The following is a 25,731-nucleotide window of genomic DNA, read 5'->3' as shown; positions in this document are numbered from 1 at the left end:
AGTAGCTTAATTAAGTATTTCATTTATAACTGATGGTATTTTATTTAATTAGCTTAAGTATTGCATTTATAAGTGATGGTATTTTATTTTAATTAGCTTAAGTATTGCATTTATAAGTGATGGTATTTTATTGAATTAGCTTAATTAATATTGCATTTATAAGTGATGATATTTTGTATAATTAGCTTAATTAAGTATTGCATTTATAAGTGATGGTATTTTATTTAATTAGCTTAAGTATTGCATTTATAAGTGATGGTATTTTATTGAATTAGCTTAATTAATATTGCATTTATAAGTGATGATATTTTATATAATTAGCTTAATTTAGTATTGCATTTATAAGTGATGGTATTTTATTTAATTAGCTTAAGTATTGCATTTATAAGTGATGGTATTTTATTGAATTAGCTTAATTAATATTGCATTTATAAGTGATGATATTTTATATAATTAGCTTAATTAATATTGCATTTATAAGTGATGATATTTTATATAATTAGCTTAATTAAGTATTGCATTTATAAGTGATGGTATTTTATTTAATTAGCTTAATTAAGTATTGCATTTATAACTGATGGTACTTTCATTAATTAGCTTAATTAAGTATTGCATATATAAGTTATGGTATTTTATTTAATTAGCTTAATTAAGTATTGCATTTATAATTATTGTATTTCATTTAGCTAACCTAATTAAGGATTGCATTTACAACTAATGTTTTTTTATTATATTATTTAAATATTGCATTTGTCATTTAATGTACTGTATTAAACTCTTTTAATTTATCAATGTAAAAAAGAAGTCAAATAGCTTAGTGCTCTTTCTTTACTACTTTTATTTTGAAATATGTCATTATAATCATTAATAAGTAGGCTGGGGAACGTGAAAAGGCCGTGGAGGCCGTGGCTTGGCCGTAGCTAATACGGAACTAATCCGGGGCTGGTCCAGATCTGTAACGGACCTGTTCCAGCGAGTGTAACGGTAAGCGGATCCGGCGCGGATCCGGCCCATATTGGGTCTAAAGGAACACCTGAAACGCTTGGTCTGGACTGGTGCTGGCCCAGTATCTTTTTGACTCCGTAAAACGGATCCGTGACGGTTTTGGCCCGTTGTGCATCTGGACCCCGGCCCAGAACCGTTTTACGGATCCGGCGCGGAACTTGTGATAGACTCGGCCCGGATCCGGCCAGAATGCTTTTTGCTATCTGGGACATTCTTGCCAAAAAATAACTTAATTTTATTTCATCATAACAGTACTATTTTCAAATTGTATAACTTACAGGTAGGTACTTTCTCCTCCTACTGCAGGGTGCATTGTGGGTTATCGGGCTGTAGGAAGTCCACACAAATCACCTTCCATGCATCCTCTATAATGAGGGTGGAGCAAGAACACACCCTGGTCTTTGTTGTGTACTTGGCTAACTGCGAACTTCTGAATGGAACAGTACTTGGGCTGCAGCTGATGACGTTTCCCAGAGTCCACAAGAATAGAAGTACAGACAAGAACGCAGATTGAGAAATGACCATGGTAAATCCAAATCAGAGGAAAGGCTAAGACAAGGTAAATTAACAAAAAAAGGGTCAATAGTCAAAACTAAACCATCAGTAACAACAAAGCAACTGCATAGCATGAAAAACAAAAACTTGTTGCAATACTCAGCAGGGAAATGAGGGGTATAAATACACAGATAAACAGATGTGGGCAATCAGTAGCTGGAAGAGTGGTAGTCAGTGTCACCTATCTACCTATGTAATTATAGTCTTGCTAAATTTATAATGTAGATCAGAACTGTTAATTTTGCTCAAAACGTCCAGAAAAACTAGAACATTTATTTTTTCAGTGTTGTGTTATTTAGAATTGTTTTATTCAAATTAAGCAAATTACAAGGTGTATATAGAATGTAAAGATTAAAAGTAAACACTGTTTAAATGTCTTTACTGTCAAGTTCATTTTGAATCTGGTGATCCTTTTCTGGAAATATTATCTGCACAAATTTCAATTTGGTAAAGATCAACCCTTTTTAGCAACAAAAAAGTTGTGTCCACTATAAAGTATATGAAGGAGTTAAATTTTTTAGCTGAAGAATGAGTGTTGTCAACATGAATAATTTGTTTAGTTTGTTTTAATTCATCTTGGATGCCCTTGTTGGTATTGTGTTGTTAATCGTTCAGCGCTTCCCAGGCCGCAGGGGCGGGGATAAAAAAGGTGGATTTAGTTTTGGGGTGGGGCTTTACTACTACACCCCACCCATACCCGGGCTTTTTTTTGTGGTGGTTTGTAGTGCTTAGTTCCTGTTTCGTACAGCTCATATCTGGAGAGAAATTGGTGCAGCCCTCGGTTACAGCACACCGCATCTCTCTCGAGGTAAGAATCCGCAGTTTTCTCGTGTAAAAGTCACGCTGAGCTGTGTGTTCGAGGAAGCGGCGTGCTTCCTGTATCTATTATCCAGCGAGGGTTAGCCCGTGCACGCGCCTCTTCCTCCCTGTGGCTGGAGATGCACATGGCTGGAGATGTCTGAGCTGATGCAACACACGCCTGGGGATCACACGCCCTTAGTAGACTCGTTTCATTCATTCATCTTTAAAAATCATTTTTAGCGACTGGATAATAATTAAAATAAGACGATGTGTGTATTTACGCGCTATTCTTTAAGTAGATTACTTAGCTAGAACCTGTCTAAACGTTCAAATACAACAACAGAAATAACTAATCTATGCAGGCAGTTAACGTTACACGTCTAGGATATAAAGCGACAGTAGTCAAAAGGGAAGTTTCTTTTGTCCGCCTGTTTGAGGGCCTGTAAGCCGCACGTGGCGGGATCTCCGACCCGCTCTTTATGTGGGTTTATATTGTAGAGACTCGTCACTTCCTTCCTGGATTGGGGTTAGAGGAGGGCATGGTGTGGGGTCGTTTTGAGGGATAGTGAGACTCCACCCTATTGATTTAGTTACAGGAGGTTCAGGGAGAATCTAAATCTCAATACAAATTAATTATACTCTTAAGAAACTCTTAAGGACAGCACAAGCTGGTTAAGCTGGTTAAACTGGTTAACCATGTGTAGATTTTTACCAGCACAGTTTTTTTATTATTATGAGTTTAATATATTTTCAGATGACCTACTTATCCTGTGTTAATTACAAAATGTTGATTATTTGGATAATTATATTGCTCGGATATTATTATAAGAGTAATAAAATTAAGGGTGCTACAGACTACAGCTGGACATATACATCAATATTATAAAAGTATTGTCAATAAGCATATTGAGGACATTATCAGTATTTAAAGTACACTGTACATTTAATTACAAAGAGTGTATAAAAGCCTGTTTAGTTGAATGCCACTGCTGATGCAATTTGTGTCAATATATAATAAACACTGTGTACCGTGAATATTGTCATAAAATATTTTTTTTTCTCTTAATCGATTATTAGGATAAAAATAAATAAAGAAAACCTATAACTTTTTTAAAGCATACATAGATAAATTTTTTTTTGTTATAACTACTGATCTAAAATTCAGCCAAGGACAAAATTAAATGATGTTAGTAAATGGACATTGTAATGCTGCTTTGTGCTGAGAATAAATGGCAAATGCAATTAATGTATATTTGACCAGATATTGTTTGGATATGACAGATTTTAGAGTGACACTGAGTAAGAAAGAAAAAAAAGAATAGAAAAAAATAACTTTTCACTAATGTTAGCTTTACTAAATCTAGGGTTGTTTTGGATCTGCTGGTTGAGCTGCCATATTTAAAGTGGAATTTAAGTTGGAAGGGAGAACTCTGTGGGAAATTCTAAATGGCTAACTTGTAATTAAAAGTGAGTAAGCAATAAGAGACCTCCACTCTAGCAGGCTCTAGGAACATTAAGTAAGAGAAAAAATAGGATTAACTTACTACGATTGTACTTACCGTGAATCTACTTGCCATGAGTTTGGATAAGCTTACTGTGCCATATTAGGGGCCTACTAGTCGATTATTAAATTTGTTGCCAGATATTTTAATAATCGATTTAGTTTGAATAGATTTGATCAATTAGTTGTTGCAGTTGTAGTTGTTTTACCATTTCATCCAGCTCTATCAGTGCATAATTACATAGACCAGCAGTGGTAGTTTTTTACTGTTCATATTAATATCAGAATTGTATTGTATCGACCAAAATTAAGAAACTTATTGTGATATAGATTTTTCCCGCATCGTCCAGTGCTACAGACCATCTTTGTATAAACACAATCACTTCTTAAGACATTTAGCATTTGTTCCATTTATACTCCCTTCACTGTGTCTGCGTGTATTAACTTGCAGGTTTGTGATACAGTTTATACAGTAGTTTTATTACTCATCTAAATTAAGCATGTGTCCATGGAGGTCCATCCCTTGAGGTTCTAGAATACCCAGTTGAGCATGTTGTCATCAGAGACAAAGAAGGGCTGATACAGGCCAGTTTACGGTGTGTTTTAATGTTTTGCAAGCAAAAACAATATATACGGATATTTTGTAGGTACTATATACACTAGTCTTAATGGAGAAAGTTTGGGAGGTTAGTATTTAAAATATAAATATACTTACGTGATTTGTAATAATAGGAAGTTACATTTCTTTAATTCCGCTCCAATACTGAGAGAGCCAACACAGTTATTTTCTTTTTCTGTTCGGATCGAACACCCCTAATTAGCAAGTAGTTGGGGCTCACACTTTGTCACATTTCAGTGGAATCAGTATTAAAAATACTGTGTAATCTGAAACACTGGCCCAGAAGTTATGACATAAACAGTCTAAGGTGAGCCTGACCTTAACTTTGTTGTCAACAGATTGGAAATGGAACATTTTAATCTGTAATCTTTAACTGAAGGCAAAACAGTGAGGAGAGCAAAACATATTTGTGGATTTTGGTCTGCCTGTCTATCTTCTTAAACAGACACAGCGTCTCCGATGTTCCAAAGCATTGACTTTCTCTCCAAGCAGGCCAAGTCACTCGTCCAGAGATGAGCTAGCTGTAATCATCAATCGACTGCTCTTGGGCTAATATCATGGTGTTTGCTTTTCATGGCATGGGGTTCTGTTGTTTGGGTGTCATGACATTTTTCGCCCATGGCCAGGAGTTCATGTTTGAAAAGGTCAGAACTTTGTCACGTCTAAATAATAGCCACGTTGAGATCAGACTCCTCTCGGGAGCTCCGTATTGGTCCTTTAAGTAAGTCACCTCAGATGACTCTCTGACTCTCTTTCTGGAGACTTTTCATGAAGCTTGAGGCCGCTGGCTTTGTGTCAGTGTGCTTTTTGCATTACATCAGTGGCAAGAACCCTTTATGTTTGACTGAGTGCATGCTCTTAGAGACAGTATGGGCTGGTGTTTTCAGGCTGTTGTAGCAGTTATTGCTGGTCTTGTTGTTCTCACAACCTCACCATTGTTGCACTGTTTTTTTTTTAATTAGATGTTAAATATACTCAGTGTAAGTGGCCGTGTCTGATCATATCTAGATATTTTCATTGCTCTGTTTCACATACAGGGTAAGTCAAAGGTTAGGAGCCACCCACAATCTGTCAGATACAGAATGTTGGGTTGATCTCATAATTACTGTTAGTGTTTTATGTATAGCTATCTGATGCTTTCTTCCATGCTTTTTTTTCTCCAAATAGTCATATAAAACAGAAAAATAAGAAACAGCTGTTGAAAATAGGATCGTAATAAAGCAAGAAAGTTCAGCGTTCAGAAGCTGGGGGACCTCAGACCCATGCCTATATTTGGTCTGAAGAATTTGTCAGATCATTGGTTTCAAATGTAGCTTCACCACAGCATCAGTAATTGGCATAAAGTTGAAGACATCTCAACTTAGTTATTTTGTCGCTCTGTCACTGTGACTCATACTGATACTAAGTATTGGATGGATGCACCCCTGAAACAGATGGTGAACAGAGTTTTTCGTAGTGTTTCGTAAGAATATCCAGTGATTATTTAAGTAAAACTGTGTGATGAGGGTGAATATTAGTGTTTAGAACACTTTTTGCTTACTTAAGTATCTGGTGGTGTTGATTTAAAAACAAATGACTTGCATTTTTCTTATAAAAAACATACTTTTGTTGGCTCAGCATTTCTAAAATGGGTAAAAAACCTACTAGAGAGTGATGGTGTCACTGCAGACCTGTTTACTGCACATGCACACATGTTTAAACTGCAGAGCGACATGGAAGAGCAGAAACGCAATGCATTGAGATTCGGTCATAGGTTGCCAGGTCTGTAAAGAAACCTTAGTGGGGTTGCCAGTTAAATATAGAACCCTAACTGGGGAGATTCTGACAATAGCTCTGAGGTCTGAAGGGACTAATTGGAGATAATATAGGAGAGGAGTTGTTGGTTTTATGGTAAAATTGGCTGCAGTACTTGCATACTGTTCTGTATTTTACTGCATATTATAAATCATACATAATTTGTAATCAGTGAATATTGATTGACATTCATTACAAGTTGATTACTTGAAATATTTATAAATTCACCTGCAGTTTTGCATTTTAAGCTTTAGTCAAATTAAATATTTTCATATAATTGTATATGGAAATGTATTTTCAATAATCATATATATAGTTCAAATCGTGTCTTGCCTTGCTGTTGTGAATATCGTGTCTCATTTTGTGAGATGAATGTCTCTCCACACCCCTAGTATTCTACAATACTTTAATTAAATCAGAGGTACAAAATGACAAGTGGTGTTTTAATGACTGGAAAAGTATTTCTTTCAGTATCGGTAGATTTTTTTTTTTTTTTATAAGGCCAAAAGAATTTAATGATTTATAACTCTATTATTAATTGTTGTTGTTGTCAGATGCTGTTGTACTATTCAGGTGCCGTTCATGTGACTGCCTGCCTGCCTGCCATCCCAAAATTATCTCAAGTTCCTGGTGTGCCCCCACGATTTGATTGGTGGAAAAGAGGGCTGGGTTCAGTCCCTGCCCACGCTTTTAATTTAACTTCTACTGAAAGAGGCATGAGTTACTGTCTGTTGACAGTTCCTCCCTATCGCTATACGTTTGTTATAACAGGCTGTTCTCGTCCTTTATCCTTCAGGCGTGCATGTGCCGAGCGTTCCAGTGTGTTTCACAACTCTCACACTCGCGGCTCCTTTTTTCCCCCTCCTGAACTTTGTTTTCCACTGACGTCCATTTGAAGCCCTGATGAATGTTAAGTTGGTGTTAACATGATCTCTTTACGTATCTGAACTGCTGCCAAAAGCCACGTGTACATGCTTTCTCAGTTTACAACTTTATTAATAATGTTTTTCAAACAACAAATATAGATTTTAATTGGGCAGATACTGGACTAAATGGCTGGAGTGTTGCTGTAAAAGGTTTAATTTAGGCAGATGTGGCTTTTATCATAAAACAAATAGTTTCTGAGATCATTATGGACACGTCTTTATTGCTTGCGTATACTCTCACTTCCGACTCAGCCAGAGAGGGTGTTGCACTCATGCATGGCAGGTTCAGCCTTACTTGGCTTGCTGTTGTAAAAACGCTTGGAGTGGAGTCCTCTGAAAGCACATGTTCCTCACAGCTTGCAAACCAGCATGTCTGTTTTTCTGCATTAGGATGTAGAACACCACAATCCTAGCATTGGATGGAGGCAATCAAATTAAAATGTATTAAAAATTATGTATAAGAGCATAAACTAGGCTTTACACCTCTTAATCGTTTACTTTAGGTTAAATCTATAAAAGCAAAGGCTTTTATGGTTAGTTGACCTCGTCATGCTCTTTGCCCACAAAACCATTTACTTTTACCAAATGTTGATGTTGGATAAGCTCCAAACAGTGACAAAAAATCCAATTTAATCTGGTAATGTCAAACTCAATTTTATACAAGGCCTGTATACCATGTTTGTTGTGTCTAAATTTATCTGTATAATCTTTGTTTAGTTAACAATGAAGCAGCAATATAAAATACTGGATTATGAGCTGCAATCTGTTGTAGCTGATTAAAACTAAACATGCTGGCAGTGACTGCAGAGAATTTGTTATGGTACGGTTATAACAGTTTTAATTTCAGTATGTTGTATGTAAGTTTTTGACCAGAATTGAATTAAGTAATTATTATGCATAACTTGTTTAACAGCAATTATTTATCTTTTTTTTATGTAAACCAAACGGAGAACCTTGTTTACTTTGCTGTTGGTCTTTTCCACCCACCTTTTGTGTTCCCCCACAAACTTTCATGTGTGGGCAGAGCATTTGCCTTTACTGTCCTAAGTACACTAGAAATCTAAACATCACAGTTCAACCACATATATTGGCATACTGAAACTTAATGATATCTAAACTGCAGTAAAATGAATAAAATGTGTAGCTTGATGGGGGCAAATTCAAAACAGCAAACATGACTAAGGCCAATTTGCCTACATGCTACATTACCATCTGTGATAAGCACCAGTGATATTAAAAAGAACTTATTAAACTAACTAAATTAAACTAAATATTTGGCAAAGCATGAAAACAAAGCAACATTTGCAGAGCTTAATTTGTCTGCACCTTATTTTAGAGTCACAACAAGTTTTATATATAGTTTAGATTTATGCCTAGTGTAGCTCATTATTTCCTCATATTCTTCCCTTTTTATTAATGCACTTGTCTGGTTTGTATGACAAGAAAAATAATCTATTATTTTGTCTATAAAAAATTGCTCAAATTCAGCAGGTTTTAGCCATTTGCTTATTTCTGTATGAATTGCATCTTTAAAAAAATTATATAATATAATATAAAATAATATTTCAGTTTCATTGTATCGTTTTATTATTATAATTGAGTATCTCCCAATGTCCATAAAGGCTTGTCACATTGACTAGCTATTTGTTTTGATGAATAAGAGTGTCGCAGAACTAGTTGTGTTATATGCTGCTGTTGGGCAATATTGCGGTCCAATCCATGTGATGCATGTTAATTCGATTGTGATGCAACATAATTCATGTGACAGGCCTATGCCCTGAAGAACGCTTTTTTGTGAATGTCTACAGCTTCTTGTCTTTTATTGATTTAATCTGTCTTTAAATGAGTAGTTTTCTTAAGAACATTACATTGCTAAACTCTTGCTTTGGTGTCATGGAAGTGTATGTGTTTGATTGTGTTTGTTGAGGGGGGGTGGTATTCACAGGCTTGGGAAGCAGATAGTGAAGCTAGGTGACGGACAGACGAGTAGGTGGTGGCCACGGTCACCGCAGCTGCTGGAGTCACCCCGTCACGTGACCCAACACAGTGCTATTTGTGGGCCTCTAGCCTGAAAGGGTTGGTTGCCACAAAGACCTCTGACGTGTGCCTGGATCACTGACCAACACAGACACATGTATAAAAGCCCCTCCATACATGTATTTATGTACAGGAGGGGGAAACCCACTTGAATGGTTTGGTTTAGTGATTATTCATTTTCAGATTGTTAGTTTTAGTGTGTGTTGAGGCACAGTTGTGGTTTTGACTAGGAGTTTTTTCTGAGGAGGTTGTGGGGGTTGCTCTGTGGTCTGTGGTTTTGATTGGAGTTCTGCAAATTGGTAAGTGAAAGTTTTGGTTCATCTTTTGAAGTGCTCTTTTGCTTTAGAAGAGTGTTCCATATCTTAGTTTGATCTCGGCTTGTCAGTAGAAATTTTGCTCAGTGGTGTGGTCCTTCTTAATTTCTTTTAAATGTAGGGATCTAGGGGTCAAAGGAGCTTAAATATTTAATCCGGTGCACTAACATCAGCACTGATGCATTTTTATGCAGTAGTGCTTTACAATAGTTATTAAAACTTCAGTTAACTCTGTGTCTTTTGTTCTAGTATGCAATAGCACATCAGTGTGGCATCATCCGAACCTGATCCTACTTCACCACACTACATTAGCTCAGTGACGCAGGCAGCCTGCCCATGTGTTTCAATGAGCGAGTAGCATTACTATAAAAAGGCCTTACTGTAAAGTGGAGTTGATGCCTCTTAACTTACCCCAGGACCGCTAGCTGGCAGCTTGTACTGCAACACTGAGCTAGCCATAAATCAGTCTACTTTTGGCTAAAGGGCCAGGCTCTAAACTAGCTACACGTGCTAACGTGGTATTTAGCTGCTGTGCTGATGGAATGAGAACACTCATGCTGCAAACACACTCATTGTTTTTAGTGGCTGTGCAGTGAAGTTTCTGTATAATCAGAGAAAGAATCTGGAGGGTGTAAACATTCCTAAAATGTAGGGCCTAACCTTACCTAAAGCATCTAAACAAATGTCAGTCAAATGAAGGTTTAGGCTGAGGTATTGTGCTTAATATCCCACGGTGCATGCTCCAAGAAAAGTTGTTCTTTTAAGATTTTTTAGTAAGGCAGTCGTTCTGTACAAGAATATGACAACTAGGGCTGTACCGATTTGTTGATATAATCAACAATGTTGATTTATTTAAAATTGTCCACTACAAATTTCGTTGTCAACTAATTGTTCATTTGTAAGAGTACCGCATTTACACAAAGTGCTGGGGACAGAAGCGCAATGGGAGATGGGTAAATGGCTCACTTACAAAGTTACACTCAACCTTTGTGTCTCTAAATGTGCCCAAAAACAACATATTAAATATTTACTAAATAAATAATCTCTACCTTTCACATTTAAACGACATGTAGACATTTAAATGCGTTTTACGTCTCATGTTCAGCTGTTTCTGTTGTTTTTAGAGGTGGAGGACATGGCAGAAAAATTCGTTGACTAATCAAAAAAATAATCAGCAGATTAATCGACTACCAAAATAACCATTGGTTTCAGCCCTAATGGAAAAAAAAACATTTTTGACTAAAATGTTCCTTTCCTGGTTAAAGAGTTCTCCAAAACAAGGAAAACTAAATGACTAGAATCTGTCATGCACCAGGTGGTTTTGCCCTTTTCACATGTTGGCCTGTCAAAACAATTACATTAGCGGCATTGTACAATATATGTGTACAAGCTTAATGATTTTTCATATTGAGGAGAAGCCATTAACCTAAACGAGCTGTGTTATTCATTTATGATATTTAAACATTTTTATATTTTATTTCCGTTGTCTGAGGATTAGGAGTGGGTGATATGGCTCTAAAATATTATCACAATATTTTAGGGTTTTTTAGGGTATTTTTGGTGATATGATATAACATTGAATTGAAAAAGAAATGAATATTTCAATTTTATTTGTCGATATTATCAAATACAATATGATATGCACGATATGCACACCACTAACTGGCTTCTTTTACAATCTGATGCAAGTCTCAATGATCCAATATGTCGTGATATACTAATAATTCTCTTCACATATCCAAAAATGAAGTAAAATAAATTATACTGGACAGATATAATATGTCTCTAGTGGATACTTAATGGGAAATGAGGACAGTGTCAATCTTCTGTTCTGTTCTACAAACAGCAAAAATTGTGTAAAAAAAAACAAAAAAAAAAAACAATGATATGTGGTAGGTGAAGACAAAAATGTGCAACTTCCAAACTATGATTATGTAAAAGTCCCGGGTCTTTTTTTTTTTTTTGGCGTGACTGCTTTATTATGCCATTTTTATCATGTCGGGGCCATGAATTGGTCTTAATAGGACAATAATATTGTTTATTGCAGTTATTTCTGTGACAGTATATCACCTGGTTAAAAAAATGGTAAAATTGTAAATGTGAGGGGCCTACCAGTTTTAGAAGTTGTACAGGTGTGTGCGTGTGCGTGTGCGTGCGCGTGCGTCTGATTTAATGAGGCAGAGATAGACTGAAGTGCTAATAAACTGTGTAATACCACAGCTTTAATTGCTGTTGCAGTTAAAGGGGTGCAGCCATCTTGAATTCTAAAGGGCTGAGAAGGCTGTCTGTCTGTCTGTCTCAAAGTGTGTATGTGTATTTTATTAGATTTAGAAAAAATTACAAGAATTACAAAAATGCGTTAGTAATGATATTTAAAATTACATTTCACAGTGGTTTATATCATAAAAATGTGGCAACATCTTTGCATACTTTCATCTCCGCTATTTAAATATATCTTTATTAATACATTTTGTCTGTGTTTGTTTGTTTGTTTCCTCTCCAGGACCCTGAGCCAGCTGTGTGCTTGTGTGGGTGTGTGTCGGAGCTGCTCCTCATCATCATCATGGTCCTAGCCCATCTGAAAGGGTTTGGTGAGCAGCTGCTGAGAGTGAAGGCGGTGGACTGCAGTACGGAGGAGTCCCGGCTGTCTCGCTGTTTGAACACGTTTGATCTGGTGGCTCTGGGCGTGGGCAGCACACTCGGTGCTGGTGTGTATGTGCTTGCTGGAGCAGTGGCGCGGGAAAATGCTGGACCGGCCATCGTCCTCTCTTTCCTCATCGCCGCTCTGGCTTCAGTCATGGCTGGACTGTGTTATGCAGAGTTTGGAGCGCGGGTCCCCAAGACGGGTTCAGCGTACCTGTACAGCTACGTAACTGTGGGAGAACTGTGGGCGTTCATCACCGGCTGGAACCTCATCCTCTCTTACATCATAGGTAAGGAAATGGAATGCCATGTTAAAAGCAATTATTTATATTAAGCACAGTCATAAAAATGTTATATCAGGGTTTTTTTTTTTTTTTGCATCAGAAAAAAGACAAATGTGAGACTTTTATGTTGACATTCGTTATGATTAAACTTTTGTAATTAATCCACAGTTCATGTGCTTCCCAGACCGTGCTGTGTGACAAATTATGTGACCCTTTACATCACTAGTCCTGACTAATAATTAACAAATTAGATTTCATTCATATATATATATATATATTTTTAATGGTGCTTAAATACATGCTTTTACATCATTTTATTGTATAAATAAAAATGCATATGTAAATATATATTTTTTTGTACAAATTTTTGAAAAATTATTTTTATAGTAGTTTATGTATTGTCAAAAATCATAAAAAAATATATATTTCTATGAAATCACAATGTCTAAATTGGTACAATCTTGTTTTATTTGTTCTTTACTTATTTATGATTTAAAATAAGAATACTAGAAAACCAAAAAAAAAGCTTGATCACCCAAATTTTATTTTATTTCATGATGATTATAAATGTCCTGATGTTTTGGAAATTTGTATGTATAGCACAAACATTCTGGTCATGCCTGCTTTTGGATCCTGATCAACTTGGAATAATTAGCTTTTTGGTAATTATTAGTTTGATTGTGGTGTATAATTAATAAACAGAGATTAATACTGTACATTAATAAACAATAACAAACGTTACAGACTTTTTTCAATGTGAGCTTACGACTGTTTCTTTTTTTAGGGACCTCCAGTGTTGCTCGAGCCTGGAGCGCCACATTCGACGAGCTCATAAAGAAGCAAATCGAGCTATTCTGCAGGACACACATGAGAATGAATGCTCCTGGAATTTTAGCTGAATACCCAGACATGTTTGCGGTTCTCATCATCCTCATACTTACTGGTAAGGTCCATGAACAGCTCATGCAAATCACTTTGTGTGCTTAATTCCAATAATGTAATATCCTTAATGCTGTTGTTTTTTTAGGATTGCTGGCATTTGGTGTGAAGGAGTCTGCAATGGTGAACAAGGTGTTCACTTGTGTGAATGTGCTGGTATTGATGTTCGTGGTGGTCTCAGGCCTGATCAAAGGAACCTTCAAGAACTGGAACATCGATCCAGATGATGTCCTTAATGGCACTAGTGTAAAGTGAGTGGAGAATCAGTCTTATTTATTTATTTATTTATTTTTATAACCAGTTATTTGATTATGGTTATAAATAGATTCCAGTAATTTTGCTCTGTCAACTGTTTGATCATATCTTGATGGTTGTTTTTGCAGTGATTCGGGGCCATTGCCTTCAAAAGAGATTCTGGGTGAAGGAGGGTTTATGCCGTTTGGCTTCACTGGAGTGCTGTCAGGCGCTGCTACCTGCTTTTATGCCTTTGTTGGATTTGACTGTATTGCTACTACAGGTGAGCGTTTCAGCTTGGGGAACACTTGTACCCTGACATGACACATTTCCTGATACGGAAACTTCTATCCAGTCCCATGACTTTTGCCATGTACCATGGAAACTAATTAACACTGCACAGGTCTGTGGGATATGATTGTGAGGCCTCTTGCATCAAATGTGGATGTAATTTCTGGCAGAATTACCCACTGCACTGTCCACTGTACGTGGTAATATATCTGGGGCCTGTTCCTGGTACAAACACAATAATTTGCATTAAGAAATAAAAAAAAAATTAAATGAGAGCACTTTCAGCTTTATCTCACTTTAAAACTTTAACTCACTTGAACTCTGATAATTCGCATCATGTTGCCTTGAGCATTATGGCTAGTATTCAGCCTTATTCACAAGATAACACCTCTCAGTTTATACAGGTGTGGGCATTCTCAAAGCATCCCATCCTAAAGAAACACACTATGATCAGTTTGCATAGCTGCCATCCAATGACTTTGGCATGTCAGTGTGTACAGTCATATTTCCATAATTTAGATTTTTGTTACAATCTTCCAGATGTTATTCGGTATTGCTGTTTTGATTCTACACAGCTGGCCAAAATGGTAACCTAACTGCAATCTTTACTCTAGGCGAAGAAGTAAAGAACCCACAGAGGGCCATCCCCATTGGCATAGTGGCCTCCCTCCTCATCTGCTTCGTGGCCTACTTTGGTGTATCGGCAGCTCTCACCATGATGATGCCCTACTACTTGCTGGATCAAAACAGTCCTCTGCCTGCGGCGTTTAAATACGTGGGCTGGGACGGGGCGAAATATGCTGTGGCAGTTGGGTCACTGTGTGCCCTCTCCACCAGGTAGAGCACCTCACTACTGTACTTAAAAATCATATTTAGCTCATGGATGTTAAGATGTTTAGAAGAATACCATTTTTTGGGCCATGTTGCCTCTAAGGACATGTTCACACAGTAGGTAAAGGTGGCCAAAATCTTATTTTCTCACCAAATCTGATGTTTATTTTTAACATAGGATATGATATGACCTATATCCTACAATTAGATGAACAGTTTGCACTGGTACACTGATGTGCAGCAATCATTTACTTGACGTTTTGGTATATTCTTCCCAGCACCATACTATGGCCCAATCCCATTTCACCCCTTGGCCCTACCAACTACACCTACCCTTCTTTTCAAGTGGAAGCTTGGAACAAAGTTTCAAAGGGAAGGAGTGAAATTTCAGTAACCTAGCTGCTTGTTAACTAGTTAACTTGAGGGCATTTTATGTATTGTAATATATATTTTTTTCATTTACACTGCCACAGAAATTTTGAATTTGGGTCAGATTTACCTGCTGTGTGAACATGGCTTAAGAGGAAAGTGTGTTGATTTAACTGTAATGCTATGCTAATGTGTAATTCCAGTGATTGAGTTTGCCATTGCACTAACTCTTACGTCTGGTAGTTTATGATGGAACACCTCTGGTTGATCAGGTTTACCATTCTAGAGTACTAGATAAAGCCACGCTGTAGACTCTGGGCATATGTTCGAATTTTGTAGTGGATTATACAATGCCCATGAATGAGGAATTCTGGGTCTGAGGCATTTTTCTAAATGCCAGTGAATGAATGCAGTAAATGACTTTTGCCACCTCACACTTTTGCTAGTGGTAAAACTGAAATGTTTTGAAGCTGAAAAATTATATGGACTTCTGTACCTCATCCCAAATTCCCCAGCTCATCCTAAAAGTACTGTTATTGGAATAAGCACCGTCATTCCAGAGAACACTGTTTTACTGCTCCACAGTTTAGTTGAGGGGCTTTATATGCCAATAGGATTGTACCTAAAATGAGACGAGAGAAGCTGTATCTGCACATCTATTGTCGTAAATAAAGGTGCAGTTAGACGACTTTAGCCTGATTTTAGCCATAATTTTCAGTTCTTTGATAGAATCTGCAGACTCTGGTTCAGTCAGAGCTGACGGTCGGAGTGAAAGTCGTGTAATGTATGTTGGGCTGCCACGATTAGTCGACTAGTCACGATTATGTCGACTATTAAAATAGTCGACGACTAATTTAATAGTCGATTAGTCGTTTTTTTTTTTTCTTTGTTTTTCTCTCCAAACTGCTGCGACTGCCTTTCTGTCCTGGACGCACATGCGCAGTAGTGGAAACCGGGGTAGGTAGTGGACATCTCAGGACATTATACAGACAGGCTCTGGTTTCATGGCTACCCCGCTACAGAACTCAAAAGTGTGGGACCACCAAGAAAATAAAAGTGAAACGCGTGCAATGCAATATCTGCAATGAAGAACTTGCCTTCCTCGGCAGCACAACCGCGATGCACGAGCACCTGAAAAGGAGGCATGTTGTGGCTGATTAAATGACGAAGAAGCTAAATTGCTATTTAGCTGCTAAAATTAGCGTAAACAGAGCGTTAACTTAGTACTTAACTTACTCATCTTGATAGCTTTAAAACAGAGGTCACTAATAGGCGGACCGCGATCCGGATCCAGACCCAGACGTTGTCACAAATGCCGTCCCAAACCGATAAACTACAGAGAAGGATTTCATTCTGACAGTGGCTTCTGTTTTCAGTGCTTTTCGGTGCAGTAAACTCACAGATCAGTCATGTGTGGTGTAAAATCACCAAACGCTCTCCTCTGCCAATCAGATCTGTGCAGACCGCTGCCCTGGCTAGTGAATTGGGACGCGGACGGGGAAAAACGCCTTTATAAAGAGATAGGGAGCCCAAGAACTGGCAGAAAAACAAGATCGGGCAGAAACTAAAGACACACTGAGTGCGACAGAGAGACGGTAATGTACACAATATCTGGACAGAGAGGCATTTTTTATTAATATACTTTTTTTTCATAATAGTTCAAACAACCTCACAGTTGAGATGTTTCATAAATGCCAGTGCCTTATCCTTATTTTACACAGTTGTTTACACTTTATGCTAAACAGTAAAATAATTGTCTGTTACAACAAGCTGCATATTTCATTAAAGGTTTAATGAACTATGATTTTAATTGTTTTTATTTTTAGTTAGCATATAGCTGAAATCTAATGATGGTTGTATAATAGCAGCTGCATTCTATTGTGATAAACTGTGTTTTATATTCAATTAACGTATGATCCGATTAGTCGACTAATCATAAAAAATAATCGGTGATTAGTCGACTATAAAAATAATCGTTTGTGGCAGCCCTAAATGTATGATGGGCTAAGACTCGATTTTTAGCCTCAAAATTGCATCCGACTTCAGTCACAGAAAATAAAACTTTTTTTCCCCCACTCTATTTTGGGCAGAATCTAATTTTCAGTTCCCTCATATAACTTTTGCACTGTTGCTGCAGCTGGAGTCCACTACTGCTGCATCATTGGTAGCCGTCAAGTGTTTTTGTTTTTCCGTACCCCCCAGCTCTTAATGTAATTTGTACAGAGTACAGAAATCAGTATTTGGTGGAATAACCCTGTTTTTTTTAATCACAGTTTTTAGGCATCTTAGCATGTTCTCCTCCACCAGTTTTGCACACTGTTTTTGGATAACTTTGCCACACCTAGTGCACAAATTCAAGCATTTCAGCCTGATTTGATGGCTTGTCAATCATCAATCTTCCTCTTGATTACATTCCAGAGGTTTTCAATTTGGTGAAATCAAAGAAACTCATTATTTTAAGTGGCCTCTTTTTTTTTTTTGGGAACTGTATATAACATAAGGTAACTCAATTCGTGGAGTGTCCTCAAACATACTAACCTATTGTGTAGGCCATGCAAATTAATTCAAACCCAAAACCGCCTTAGTCCCAGAGTTCCTCATTTAGTCGTGCTGCAAAATACAAAATTAGGCCTGACCTCAGAGGTCTGTTACTTTTGCACCAGCTAACCATGCTGAGTTGTGTTTGAGGAAGTGCTTACTTGGGTGTTGTAACTGTGTCACAGTCTTACTACATTGCATGGCTTTGTTTTTCTTCCTGAACTAGTCTACTAGGTTCCATGTTTCCAATGCCCAGAATTATCTGGGCCATGGCTGAGGATGGGCTGCTCTTCAAGTTTTTGGCCAAAATCAACACTAAATCCAAAACCCCTGTATTGGCCACAATAACATCAGGCATTGTAGCAGGTGAGAATAACCTATATTAATTAAAACCACTAACAGGCTGATTTCCTTCACAGATCTCAATACGATGGTGTGCAGCTGCAGGCAGTGTGAATGTGTGCTTATGTCCTACTCATATTGACTAAACTTCCACACTGGGCCCAGTAAACAGGAATAAACATTCTTAAGAAGTGACCAGGTGTCCTTTTCTCAAGTCTTCTCTGGACCTGGCTTTGTTTTTTAGTTAGTAGGGTGAGGTATGAACATCATTCACCCCCTCCACCCCATTTTCCACACCTTTCTTCTTTGTGTGCCTCAGTCTGCTGGGCTCCATGTTTCCTCTGCCACGCATTATCTTTGCCATGGCACACGACGGCCTGCTCTTCTCCTTCCTGTCCCGCCTCAGTGAACAGAAGACGCCCGTTTTCTCCACCATGGTTGCTGGTTTATTGTCTGGTAAGCTCAGGGAAGGAAGAGAGCAGTAGCATAAGAGATAGTTGTGAGCCCACAGCACAGTGAGCTTGTGGCCAGTGATCCCAGAGTAGAAAGAGTTGCTTACATTGGTTAAGCACGTGCTGGTGTTCTATCTGGGGCTGTATATTGCCAGTCTAGAATCTGGCAATATGATGCACATTACAACACTGCAGATATGATTCAGTATATTGCAATACTGAAAGCAGAACCTTTTTAATTTTGTAATATAAAAGCACACTATTAGGAAAAGTGTTGTTTCTAATCCAATCTGACATATGACATAGTGGTCCTCTTTAAACACAACACTAAATGAAAGATAAAAACTTCAAAAACAAAACAGTTTTTGAGAATTGGTACATTATTAATGAAAAAAAACAATTATCACAATACTTCCATAGATTGATCCTTTTATACACCCCTGTGGGGTGCTAAATCAAATTCTCATGTACAGTACCAGTCAAAAGTTTGGACATATTAAAACATCAAAACTATGAAGTTTAAACTATGAACACATATGTTATTATGTAGTAAACAAAAAATGCTAAATAAGACAATGTTTTATACTTTTAGATATTCAAAGTAGCACCATTTGCTTTGATGCCAACTTTTCCCACTCCTGGCGTTATTCTCTCAGTTGGCTTTAACTGTGTTAAAGGAGTTGTAGAGGTGCTGAGCTCCTGCTAACTGCTTTATCACTTTCACTCTGCACTGTAATCACCCCCTGGTTGGGTTTTTATATCAGGTGTTTGTGAAGGCCAAACACTTAAATATGTAATAATTAGTATTAATATTAATCTAAAATGTAGCAAATAATACAAAGTAACAAACAAAAATGAATGAGAATGTATCCAAACTTGTGACTGGTACTGTAGGTCATGCTGGAAGCTTAATGCTTAAAGAATGTGTTGAATGCCAGTGGGCCTCATTCATAAAACATGAACATGACCATTTTGTACCTAAATCTAAATGCTTTTTTTTATTTTTTTTATGTAGCCCATATTTAAAGTGTTTATGGTGGGGCTGTGGTCATTTGAAAGAATTGTGCATGCATATCAAATATGTGAACTATTAGTGTTGATTACTGTATGTTTACTAAAAAGTCTAGGGTTTAATGCAGCATTTGTGTGTCTGGTGAAATGGTTTAATTTTACTTTGGATTTACTGACAGATTTTAAGTTGGATGTTTTAGGTTAGATTTTTTTAAATGACATGTTTAGCCATGGACAAGGTACTAAAATGTTCTAGCTAGTACAATTTACTGAGAGTCAGAACAGATACTATACGAGTTTTTGAGACTTAAAAATAAAGTATTTTTGCACTGTAAGGCGCACTTAAAATTCTTTAATTTTCCCAAAAATCGTCAGTGTGGATTTGAATTTCAGTGTGCCTTTTGTCTAAATTTTACCAGTCAGGTTGTAAGGATCAGTAAAGCCACGCCGCTGTAGTACAGCCTTATACAGGAGTTTTAGTTTAGTTCCCCAGGCTGGAGCAAAATTAGCATTAGCTGCTAACTGCAGCGCTAGTTCCATCGCCGTTCAAAGGTGAGTATATCACACTATAGTCTGCGTTTTTCTGTGTTAAAACAAGCTACGTGGGACAAACCTCTAGCTGGTATCGCTCTGGCTTAACGGAACACTGAGTTCCTCAGTGTAGCTCTGTCGAGTGACGTTTACTAGAGCTAACCGCAGCTAGCGTGGCTGCTGTCTGCAGCTAGCGCTGCTGCTCACTGCATTGTTGAAAATATTGGGAATCTAAGCTTGCTGTAAATAAACTGCTTAAAGTGCTTTAATTACCAAAAGAAACACTTTTTCTGAGAGAAATTTGTGTAGATTAATATCAAGATTTTTTTTAATTTTTTTTTTATATATTTATATATTTTATTTTAAGAAATACAGTTTAGTTAACAGAATCACACCCTGTCCTGTAATGATGCTCTCAGGATGCTCAGTATATGTCACTTAGGAATTTAGCAACATGGGTTAAAATGAAGGACTGAGTGCTGTAAGGAATTTTACACATCTTTTTAAGGGTCTGTGACTCATCACTATGGGCACTTTCGAGTTAAAGTTAATTTCAGCAAGTCAGCTGCTGGATAGGTTGGTCTTAAAATAGAAAATGAATACTAATCTAGTAATGTATGTTTTTATTTTTTTTATTGAGTTTAGTGTCTTGGTGTGCTTGTTCTTATTTTATTTGAAATGCTGCTAATGCAGAGTGGCAGTCAGTATGTTTATGTTCATAAGGGGAAACATGATTTAAATGTTTTTTACCCCTCTTTGCAGCTGTGATGGCTTTCCTGTTTGACCTGAAAGATTTGGTGGATCTTATGTCGATTGGGACACTGCTGGCATACACCCTAGTGGCGGCCTGCGTCTTGGTTTTAAGGTATTCCTTTACATTTTCCAGGCCCATCTGGTTTAAAAAAAGTATTTATATGGACAAATAAATGAATACAGCAGGTATTTGATTGACTGACTTATTTTAATTTCTTGTCCTCCCTCCTGTGCTCATGCTCAGGTACCAGCCGGAGCAGCCCAGTGTGACTCCGCAGTATCAGAGTGCAAACTGTCAGGAGGATGCTGAGCCAGACTCTGTCAGTGAGGGCAGCTCACGGTATCTGTCTGGACCTCCAGAAACCTGCACCCTCAGCAACCTGCTCTTCCCCAAAAATACTGAACCTTCTCGCCTCTCCGGCTTTACCGTCAACATCTGCACCAGTCTCATAGGTAACAAATCCATGTAAACACTACACACCAGTTTAGAGTGTATTTGACTGATGGAAATAAAATAAAAAAACTATACAGATATGAGATGAAGCTGTAGGTGCAGTCAGGATGGGAATAAACACATCTGGACATTGTATTGTAATTTATATTGACCCCTATTCCTAATGATTGGGTAGGATTGCTGTTGTAATGTCATTGGAGATGCAAGGTTTTTGCATTTAAGTATCAAGAGACTACATGAAAAACTATAAATAGAAAACGTATTTATTTATTTTTATATTTACTAATCTGCATATCTATTAGGTGCACACACAAACACACACTATTTAATCTGTGTACAAAGGTATTTCCTATAGAATTGCATTGTATAGTAGAATAACTGTAGAACTGTGTTTTCTGGAATGATTGCCCTTTTTGGATTAGTGCATGTATTTATAAATACATACCCTCTATCAGTAGATGCTCACTCTGTCTTGTTTTTTCTCTCTGTGTGCAGGTGTGCTGGTGTGTGTTTTCTGCATTGTAGCTGTACAGGGGGGTTTACAGGTGTGGTCCCTCACTGTGCTGAGTATTCTCGGGGGACTGTGTTTCATTATTACTATGATAATCTGGCGGCAGCCTGAGAGCAAGACCAAGCTTTCCTTCAAGGTAAGACACAGGTGGTCAAAACACAACATGTCATTTGTAAGAATTCTAGTTCTGTTATATCGTATTATATTCTGAGTAACAGAGCACTGAGTGATTTGGTGAATGCTTATATGTTTCATTTCAGGTTCCTCTCCTTCCCTTTTTACCTGTGCTCAGCATGTTCATCAATGTCTACCTGATGATGCAGCTGGACAGAGGCACTTGGTGGCGTTTCTTGATCTGGATGATTATTGGTAAGCCATAAAAATCTGTATTCCTTTAGACGCTGCAATCATGCTCACATAGAACTGCATGGGAGTCAAACCACAATCTCACAGAAACAAGAAATGTGGTAGCCCTAAATTCTTCAAGACTGTTTGCCAGAAATAATTTAAGACTAATCTTGGACTACAAAGCTTTTTTTTATGGATTAAAAGCAAAATACAATCTATGACTAGGCTTAATCCCTGTCTGGGAAAGTGCCCTTAAATTGGACTACAGCACTGCCTAGCTTGGCCCAGTACCAGACACTCCTGTACTAATATGTAGTGTGGCTACTGTGGTCAATAATTCTACCTTGTGTTGGACCAAACCACAGGAGCTGGACTGGACAGCTAGTTTAACCAGATTAAAAAGTATGTGTTATGCTCGGTAGATCGCTGGTTTGAATCCCTGTCATGTATATTGCCATCAGTGCCTGAGCCCTGAGAGAGCACAATAGGCCTTGCTGTCTCTGGGTGGGTAGATGGCGCTCTTTCCTCTCATCACTTCTGTGAGCTGATGTATCAAACAAGTCGCTGCGCTTTCTTTCGAGCTCGCTGTGATGCTACTCTGCAGTGCTACATCAGCAGCATTTTAAAAAGAGGCAGTGGCTGACTTCATGTGTCGGAGAAGGCATGTGCTAGTCTTCACCCTTCTTGTGTTGTTGCATCACCTGTAATTGGGGATATACAGCTGAGTAGCAGCTGAATGGGTGAAAAATTGGCCTAGCTAAATTGGGAGAAAACAATGAGGAAAAAACAGAAATAAAATTAAGAAAAAAGTATGTGAAAAATTAGGCTGTGCTGTAGTCTGTATTCCTTGCACTGCTGAGATTTGGGGCTACTCTGCATGCCTCAAGGGCAGAAATGCTACCATGGAAGCCATGTGCCTGGGCTCAGGATGTTCTCTCTAGACATTCACTATTACTCCCGATTGCCTTGATTTTCGCTTTTTAACAATAAACCTGAACCTAATTATCAGCATGTAAAAAAACAGGGGGCCTGAGTGGTCCAGTCAAAGTGCTGCCACTACGATCAGGAGATTGCCGGTTCGAATCCTGTTCATGTAGCTTGCCATTGGCTACCGGAGCCCTGAGAGAGCACAATTAGCCTTGCTTTTTCTGGGTGGCTAGATGGTACTCTCTCCCCTCATTACACCAAAGGGTGATGTCTGCTGTGAGCTGATGTATCGGAACAGAGTCTGCGTTTTCCTCTGAGTGCGCTGTGATGCTACTCGGCAATGCTGTTCGAAAAGACGCGGTGGCTGACTTCACATGTGTCTGAGGAGGCATGTGCTAGTCTTTACCCTTCTGGTGTTGGGGCATCACTAGTGATGGGGGGAGTCCTAATGAGTGGGTTGGGTCATCGGTCTTGTAAATTGGAGAGAAAATAGGGGAAAAATGGAAATAAAATGTATAAAAAAAAGAAAAAAAAAGCATGTAAAAAAACACAGAGTGTGGTTTGTGGAACCTTCATAAACGCATTTGATTTGCCATTGGCTCCTGGGACCATCTCTTTGCATATGGTGTGCATTATTTGTACATTGTTTGTATGCTATTTAATCTCAGTTGATTTAAGTTATTAAAATTATTATTAAAGTTAAGTTATTAAAGTTATTTACATTGAAATAAATCAGGCTAATTACAACCTGTATTGTTTTTACCCTTTCAGGGTTCGTCATCTACTTTGGCTATGGGATCAGAAACAGTGTGGAGTCTGCTTTGGCCAGAAGTAATATTGAAGAGGCACCATCAGACTGCAAGATAAATGGTCTGACCCCCCCGGAGAAACAGGCCTTTCTGAATAACCATGATAATGCTGCTGTAGCTGAGGAAGACAGTGACACCTAAAAGTGTACCCATACCTCCAACACTTAGCTTTGTCTCAATTTGAAAAATCAAAGGGGAACATAGCCTTCTACACTTGATCTGTCCAAACCCCCTGCGACCACGGGTACAGCATTAACAGCTTTAGTGCTATATTCATGTTACTTTTTTATTAATTTGTCTGTTATCACCATCATCAGTGTGGCCATTTAGGCAAGTTCTTGCCGTGTCATCACAAAATACAAAAGGCTGTGGGGATATATCAGTACTCTTGCTTGCAGATGTACTGAGTGCACTATGGCAGACAGCCAGGTACATGTTGCTTTTTAAATGTAATGCCAAAGAGTGTCTTGTTTGAGTTGTGCTATGTGATGTGTGGGGTGTATATGTGTATATACTTGGGATTTCTGAGAGTTGTTTACAGGCACCGTGTATGTGTGTGCACAAGGGTGTGTGTGAGTGTACACAAGTATGAATGTACGCATGTAATATGTATGTATTATAATTGCACTCAGAAAAGCCATTCTGTGATGTGGATTACAGAAGGCTTTGATTTGCTTCAGTACATTTACCATTGGCTATAAATGCTCATTTAACCTCCTTTTAACATACAAAAATGAATGCGACCGATTCAAACATTGTAACCCTCACTGTCCACAAATCTCTGTGGATATGAATATACTGCAGGTAAATCAGAACTGATGAGATAATTGTTCACATAGTAATTTTATAAGTGATCAGATCAGATTTGCATGTTGGGACATCACAAACATATGTGCATGGAAACAAGGTTGGCATCAGAAAATAACTTTTGGTGCCTTTTTTGAACCGCTGCACTGGTTTTGACGAGGTTGTTTTTGCAGAGTTGTGAGTGATGAATATTGAAACTGATTTGAATGTCTAGACAGACGCATTTGATTCTATCCGCATTTCTGCTTTGTTGTCTCTGTAAGGCAGTATTCGTGTTTTGCTTGAACTATTTGCGATTTCCTACGATTTCCAGTCATTCTACTAAATTCTGTTTGTATCTGTAAGGTTTCTGTGAATGTGCACAAATATGGAAGAAATGAAAGCAGAGTACAGTCAGGAGGATCTGTCTAGATCCATATACTTGTTACATTAAGTTAAGTAAGTGAGCCTTTGGAATTAGTGGACATCCTCGTATCTTAATGTGTTCTTGGTGTAACTGATTCACTCAGCCTGCTTCAGAGTACTGTACAAATGTGTGAGCTTGCATTCTCTCCAACGCAGCTATGCAGTCTCGAATGAGGGAATTCCTCAATTTTGTGCAGTGTATTTATTGGCATCTGTAAAAAAAAAAAAAACAATGTATTTATCAAAATTTCAAAAAAGGTTTCTGTGAAGACTCTTGAGTGGTATTGTTCTATGTATATATTTTTAACGGTGGAAATGAATTGCAGTGCCTTTTCTTAGGTCAAATTCTATAATGGTGTGCATGATGTGTTCTGGCAGCATTTTTTGTTTGTTTTTTTGTATTCTGGCAATTTTTTGGGGAACATTTTGTCATTGTTTGTTTTATACATTTTGAGCTGAGCTCAGGTCTGCTTTTGTCTCCCTGATTTGCAGCCTGCTTCATGGTAAATGTTTGCCTGGTGAAACAAACCCAAGCTCTTTCACAAAATAACGACTTGCATTCTTAAATGGTACACGTTTCAAATATTACCCGATATGATATCCACAAATTCATGCAGCTCTGTATGTATTGTAGAATTTATCTTCAGATTTGTACTATGCCACAGACTCCTCAACAACACTAAAGAGAAAAGTAATTGGT

The 25,731-nt window shown here is 37.8% G+C and overlaps 1 protein-coding gene across 2 annotated transcripts; it reads left to right on the top strand.

Annotated features, from left to right (window-relative positions):
• The first annotated feature begins 2,242 nt into the window (after nucleotides 1-2,242).
• Nucleotides 2,243-24,813, top strand: slc7a1b (solute carrier family 7 member 1b). Of its 2 annotated transcripts, none has more exons than XM_007236706.4 (12): nucleotides 2,243-2,368; nucleotides 12,056-12,485; nucleotides 13,264-13,422; nucleotides 13,507-13,669; nucleotides 13,802-13,935; nucleotides 14,558-14,780; nucleotides 17,908-18,047; nucleotides 20,780-20,882; nucleotides 21,015-21,223; nucleotides 21,720-21,871; nucleotides 21,996-22,104; nucleotides 23,782-24,813. In XM_007236706.4, exons 2-12 carry the CDS (start codon nucleotides 12,116-12,118, stop codon nucleotides 23,958-23,960), a joined length of 1,941 nt encoding a protein of 646 aa, XP_007236768.3. In that variant the 5' UTR covers nucleotides 2,243-2,368; nucleotides 12,056-12,115; the 3' UTR covers nucleotides 23,961-24,813. The 2 variants fall into 2 exon arrangements, with proteins under 2 accessions (XP_007236768.3, XP_049323281.1); XM_049467324.1 differs by lacking the exon at nucleotides 2,243-2,368 and adding an exon at nucleotides 9,345-9,537.
• Nucleotides 24,814-25,731: the final 918 nt, after the last annotated feature.

Source organism: Astyanax mexicanus, chromosome 18, assembly GCF_023375975.1.
Source record: "Astyanax mexicanus isolate ESR-SI-001 chromosome 18, AstMex3_surface, whole genome shotgun sequence".
Taxonomy (NCBI): domain Eukaryota; kingdom Metazoa; phylum Chordata; class Actinopteri; order Characiformes; family Acestrorhamphidae; genus Astyanax; species Astyanax mexicanus.
Note: the sequence above shows the minus strand (reverse complement) of the source record. Positions and strands in the feature narration are given on the sequence as shown.

What these genes read in the sequence shown, in the direction of transcription:
- slc7a1b (XM_007236706.4), top strand. Translation starts at nt 12,116, where the DNA reads ATGGTCCTAGCCCATCTGAAAGGGTTTGGTGAGCAGCTGCTGAGAGTG. An exon ending in TGACTGTATTGCTACTACAG is followed by an intron (nt 13,936 to 14,557) that starts GTGAGCGTTTCA and finishes TCTTTACTCTAG; the next exon opens with GCGAAGAAGTAAAGAACCCA. An exon ending in CATCTGCACCAGTCTCATAG is followed by an intron (nt 21,224 to 21,719) that starts GTAACAAATCCA and finishes CTCTGTGTGCAG; the next exon opens with GTGTGCTGGTGTGTGTTTTC.